Source organism: Dermacentor andersoni, chromosome 1, assembly GCF_023375885.2.
Source record: "Dermacentor andersoni chromosome 1, qqDerAnde1_hic_scaffold, whole genome shotgun sequence".
Lineage (NCBI taxonomy): Eukaryota > Metazoa > Arthropoda > Arachnida > Ixodida > Ixodidae > Dermacentor > Dermacentor andersoni.
The window spans coordinates 169,887,129-169,893,128 of NC_092814.1; the positions used below are offsets into that span (position 1 = coordinate 169,887,129).

Below are 6,000 nucleotides of genomic sequence, written 5' to 3' on the forward strand. Positions count from 1 at the left end.
CAGTCTTGGTGAAAAAACTTGAACCCGCTGTGAACGGCCGGGGAGCAGCTGCGCTCCGCTATCGCGGCGCTGCCACCGTCGGCGCGCATCGCTGCTCGCTTGCGCCGAGGGTAAAGAGGGCGAGGGAAGCATGTCAAGCGTCGTTTGATAACAGCGCTTGTGAAAAACTAGTGTGGCGAGCGCGGCGCGAACGCGACGCTGGCGAAGCCATGCGAAGCGGAAGCCACCCGACCGGCTAGCATGCCGTTTGCAGCGTATGCTGGATGAGCTGGGCGGGGGCTTCTGGCGACCGCTGTCAAATGCGATACGCTCAAATTTCGCAATTCCGAGTATCGCAATGATCAGTTAATATTTTTCGGGACCAAATTAATGGAACAACGCTATGAATAGTACGGTGCATGCTCGAACACGGGCACTTTGCGAGGATCGTAGCTAAGATCTGTCTTCAGCAGCTGAATAATATATTCGGTAATGTGCTACAATGGCATTTCGAATTTGTAATCATGAAAGTCACAAGTAGCAAATTAATCAAGAAAGCATAAGCTTCAGGGTGGCACCTGCATACCTCGACGAAATCACAGGGGGAGCATGCCTTCAAGGCATTGAGTGTGGCTTGGTCTGTGGTTGGCCCGAACAATTACAGCTTGCGCATGTGTTTGACTGTAAACTAGCCGAGGTCTCTCGTTGAAAGGACGGTACGTATAACCTATTTTTTAAAACTGCCTGTGAAGCCCTTTCTCGTAGAGACGAACGATACCTCAGTAAACTATATCCACAATACTTCTTCCAGTGAACCCGTGACAGCGACAGCATCGCCGGTGTGACGCCTTCAATATGCGAGAATCCTATAATCTCGTGGCCGTGGTCTACTTTGCGCGATTCAAACGCGTGATGCCCAATGCAAACAAGATGAACTTACACTGGCCTCACGTGTGCACGAACGTGGGCCCTAAGGTCAATGAGGCCTTGTGCACGAAGATATCAAAAAAGGCGAAGTAGTGCGCATTTTCCAAAATGCCGAGGGAATAGGTCTAACTCAATCGGCTACTCAGGCAGCGCAAATTTTATTGTGGCTTTAATTAAAGAACTTCAACGCCAAACGCCCTCGTGTGGTCGTTCCTTATATAGTGGAGAAGTGCGGTCAACGTATGTGAAATATTGTAACAGTGATTACATGCCCTTTCCGAAGCAAGTCATTGTAGTCAAAATTACTGCTTCTGGTTTTTTTCTAAACGAACGATGATTGAATTGCTCGCATATTACAATAAAACCTGGAACAATGCTAGACAGCACTGAGAGATGTCAGTTTAGATTTTATCTCTTGTTTTCATCGCATTCCGAAACACATTCAAGACATTCATCTAAAAGCATAATGCGAAGGCTCTCGCCTTTGAATGTGTAGGACAAAATTGTAATAGGTAATTTCTATTATTAGGACCATTTTTGTAGTGTAATGCGCTGCATGGAAGCCGGGCAGCTTTGACCAGGTACTCACACGAAGCGCCGTACCACAGCGGCCGTAAGACGACCTCGCAGCTCGCAGGACGAACGACGCACTTGTTTTTCACAAGCGCTGTTATCAAAGGATGCTTGAGAGTAAGAGAAATGCTTCCCTCACCCTCTTTATTCTCGGCACAAGCGAGCAGCGGCACGCGCCCAGGGCGGCAGCGTCGCGATAGCGGAGCGCCGCTCCCCGACTGTTCACAGCGGGTGACTGCACGTGCCCGGCGGCCAGAGCTGTCCGGCTGTGTCTCGTCCGCAACAAACTGAAAAAAAAAGTTATCGTGTCGGCGATGAAATTAAATAAGGCAGTTAGAAGAAACGCATGCTCCGCAACATAGCATCGAACTCGGGGCCCTCCCATCTCAAAACTGACACGCGTACTAACGGAGCACGAGCGCTAAAAGCCGCAGAGGTTCGCGGTGCACCCATTGTGGTTCGAACCGCTGGGCACGAAACAGTTTTATGACAGTAAAAAAGGCGGGTGGAAGAGACATGCAAGATATGCAGGGTATCAGCGATTCGCGAAGTGCTCACCTTCTTTCCAGAGGGTAAATGGGAAGTGCGGCACAACCCGTGGCGTACTGCGGTGCAACGAGTGTACTGCGCACGAAGGCAGTCGTAAACCAGTAACAAGGTTAAAGAAGTGTGACGGTGCTCCCCAGCTTCTCCGTGTCTATAACGTGCAGCTGATACATGCTGCACAGATCTCCGCCACTTTTCTTATTATTTCCCGTCATATCGCCTATGACAGAAGTAACAAAAAGCACTGGCTACCTCTCGTGGTAATCGTGCCGTTAAGCTTCTCATGGTGAAAGCGCGAAGCATACAATGCCGCGGAGACGCTGCGCTGATGTGAGGACTTCGTTACGATTTTAATGTCCATGCGTGAGTTACCGGCGCCAATCTCTAATGCTCCGACGAAAACGAGGTTACATTAGCAACCACAAGAGAGAGAGAGAGAGAGAGAGAACATTTCAGCGCTGTAAAGCAGTCAAAACCCTCAGTACAGGGTCCAGGGTTGGCGTACTTCATCGCTGTGCTGACGAAATCAACTAGACACCGTTGGTTTGTAGACTGCCTGTTTGAACCAGCCACTCGGCGGTGGTGTTGGTGGAGAGTTCAGTGGCAGTATGGGAGAAGAATTGGTCTTGGATAGTGACCTCAGAAGATGCGTGAGTCAGTGTGATGCGATGTGATGTGCGTCCACGTGGTGTGATATGACGCATGCGTCTATGTGATGGCATGCCGGAGCTTGGCGCGTCGATCCTTAACCTGTTCACATCCGCGCTGTTATGTGCCAGACGCAATTCGCGCTTCGGCGTTCGAGTTATGCCGCGCTTAGCCTTGCGAGGCACACGCACATTACTCGAAGCACAGATGCGCAGTTGTGCCTCGAACTACGCGATATTTCTTTGCTTCTTACCAACTCTGAGTGTTGTCTCGGCTCGCTAGGCCTTGTGTAATGGAGCTGCGGTCACCATGGTAGCTTTGCAGCGCGTTCTCTGCAGCACAAAGCCTAGCGAGCGGATGATGCAATTTTGAGTAGTGCAAACTGGGAGGTCTTGGCGCCATCTTCCTTCACTCATTCTTACATGGGCACTCGCGTGTGGGGCGGACGTAAATTACTTCTTTCTTCAAAACTGAGCTTCACGTTTTTACACCCATTCGTTTTTGACACTTGCAGTACGAGGTCGATTGCAACGGGATAGCCAGCTTGCCACCAATCACTTTCAACCTGAACGGCAAGTCCTTCCCGCTTGAAGGAGAAAGATATACCATTAGGGTAAATATGCACTGTTTATTTTTATTCCTGGCTTTGTTTTAGGGGGGCGGGTAAAACGGAAACGCTCCAAGCGCAAATAAGCCTAAGCATTAGCGACAGCCTACCATGTCATCGTCTTCCAAATAAATTCTGGTTAATTCTGCCAGCTCATAAATTGATCTCCCACTACGTACCATCGACTTCACAACTTGCATCCGATTCTACGGCCCCGCCTTCCGTCAAGACGACCTAGAGCTGAGGAGACGCTACTGTGCCGCTCGTGGCTTGGCGTGGCCATCCCGAATGCGTACTCATTTCGGATCTGAATGGCCAACAGCCCTACATGCGATAACTGTAGCTGCGAGGAAAAAATTGTCCACTTTCTCTGTGACTGTCCCCGCTTCAGTGCGCCCAGGAAAGAACTTTCAAGACTGCTAGATAGTCTTGACAAATGCTCTTTGTCGGAGGAAAAGATCCTGGGACACTGGCCGAGACCGTCCTTAGCACAGAAGGCTTTGAAAGCGTTGTTGCGCTTCTTGCGGTGGACTGCTCTCAGAGACAGACTTTAAGCAGTGCTATATTCTCCTTTCCTTTTTATCTTTTATTTTTGCTCTTCCTTCCTTATTTACTTTTTTTTAATATCGCTTTTGTTTTATTTTTTATTCCCGTTACCCCTTTTTCCCAGCACAATGTAGCCAGCCGGTCTGAGAACTGGCTAACCTTGTCTTCCCGTCTATTTCTTCTCTTCCTCCTCCTCCTACCTTCGACAAACGGGATGACGTTTTTTTTTTTCATTTTACGCGTTCTGCACGCTGTCTTGTTTTTATTTACAGAGTCATTCTTTTGTTTAATTATCTTGTACTTTTTATCCTATGACGTTGGAATGGTTACTTTTGTACATTGTTATTTTGCTTGCTGAATGAACTGTATATGTTGTGTTCTTGTATAGCATGCTTACACTACCGTTTCCTATTATTTTTGCGCATTGCTCTAATATTTGTATAAAATGTTGTGTGTACATTACTGTACTGTCTACTTATCATGTATACATTTAGTTTTGTTATATACCCATTTAGTCTTTACAGTGACGCCCCCCTTACGCAATGCCTCATAAGAGGCCTGTAAGGAAATTTTAAATAAATAAGAGATCCTTCCCAACCGCTCTGACACGCGGCACTTTCTTCCAGATCCCGATCGAAGGCGGCGTTCAGTGCATCACGCGCATCTCCGAGTCAGATGCGTCGGAAGCACGCCGCTGGATCTTAGGCGCCACATTCATGCAGGAATACTACACAGTGTTCGACAGGAACCAGAACCGCGTCGGATTCGCCACTGCGGTCTAGAAGTGCGTCGTCGCCGCCAGCGTGCTACACTCTTGCGGCCCTCCGAAACGACGGCTCTTCACTTCGATCGTGAACTGAATAAAGCATGCCTACTGTTTCTACGGCGTCACCTTACAGCGAAGCTGTATTGGGGGCGAGGAATTACGGAGTCGCCATCTGTCGGAAGCGCCTCCCTTACGTAGTATGAGGGATCACGCGGCGCGCTCCTCGTAGGTTTCGCTTACGGCGCTCAAGAAAAACACCATGCGGCAGCCCTCCTGGACATTTATCTAAGCACTCTCAAAACGAAAGAAGTTTTTGACTATCGATATAATAATCTTGGGCAAACTGAAAGCACATAATCGTTCACAGACGCTATCTTATTACAGAATACGTACAGTGAACGCCGTGCGCGCGGTCGCCGCGATGGAGTCTCCCGAACCAGCTTCTTGCGTGAAAGGTAGGCAAACGCTGAGAGCAAACTATGTGAAAAATGTTCTTATACTGGGCTGTCTGTATAACCAAATGGGGCATAACAGAACATAGCCTCAATGCAGCTATCACACGGGTTCGCAGCGATCGACTGCACGTCTGCAGCATGCCCGCGCACAATGTTTTGCTTTCGCTATGAGCGCGTTTTCGCTCCGTGCCGTGAGCTTTAGGCCGCTGCATATGAGCATTTGACAGTACACTGGCAACCATTGTTGCGTGGACGCTATCAGAACTGTTTAAAAATAATTTCGTTATAGAGACTTCTACGCCTACGGAGCCTGTGATGTGCCGTCGCGACGATACAATCTTTTTTTTTTTTTTTTTGTCTTCTAAATTTTTGGGCATTTCAATATTATTTCTCAAGTTGCGTCACACTGCATGTTTATTGGTCTACTCAGCGCGCGATTTCCCTCTGCTTTTTTTTTTCGTAATCCATTACATTGATCCATAACAGAAACATAACCATATGCCATGCCTTTCTTTAAAAAATTAAATTATGGGGTTTTACGTGCCAAAACCACCTTCTGATTATGAGGCACGCCGTAGTGAGGGACTCCGGAAATTTCGACCACCTGGGGTTCTTTAACGTGCACCTAAATCTAAGTACACGGATGTTTTCGCATTTCGCCCCCATCGAAATGCGGCCGCCGTGGCCGGGATTCGACCTCGTGCTCAGCAGCCTAACACCATAGCCACTGAGCAACCACGGCGGGTCTGCCTTTCTTTAAAGTGCGTCTTAACGCTCCCTTTTCGTTCCAGTGAACTTGCCAGTATCTAGCATCAACAAATTCATAGACCAAACCCTCATGACATTAGCCGGGCAGCCGGCGCGGGCGAGCGTCTCAGTGCGCGTTTTCTGCTGCTCACCGAACATCGCAGTCCCGGCGCCGTTACAGAAATCTTCCTCGCGTCTGTGCTTTG

The 6,000-nt window shown here is 48.6% G+C and overlaps 1 protein-coding gene across 1 annotated transcript in view; it reads left to right on the forward strand.

The window, feature by feature from the left end:
• LOC126547050 (lysosomal aspartic protease-like) overlaps positions 1 to 4,705 on the forward strand; it is a 46,772-nt gene extending 42,067 nt beyond the window's left edge. The window contains exons 6-7 of the mRNA XM_050194882.3: positions 3,188 to 3,286; positions 4,453 to 4,705. Coding sequence (XP_050050839.1) covers positions 3,188 to 3,286; positions 4,453 to 4,608 — 255 coding nt within the window. The 3' untranslated portion in view covers positions 4,609 to 4,705. The remainder of the gene's footprint in view (positions 1 to 3,187; positions 3,287 to 4,452) is intronic.
• Positions 4,706 to 6,000: the final 1,295 nt, after the last annotated feature.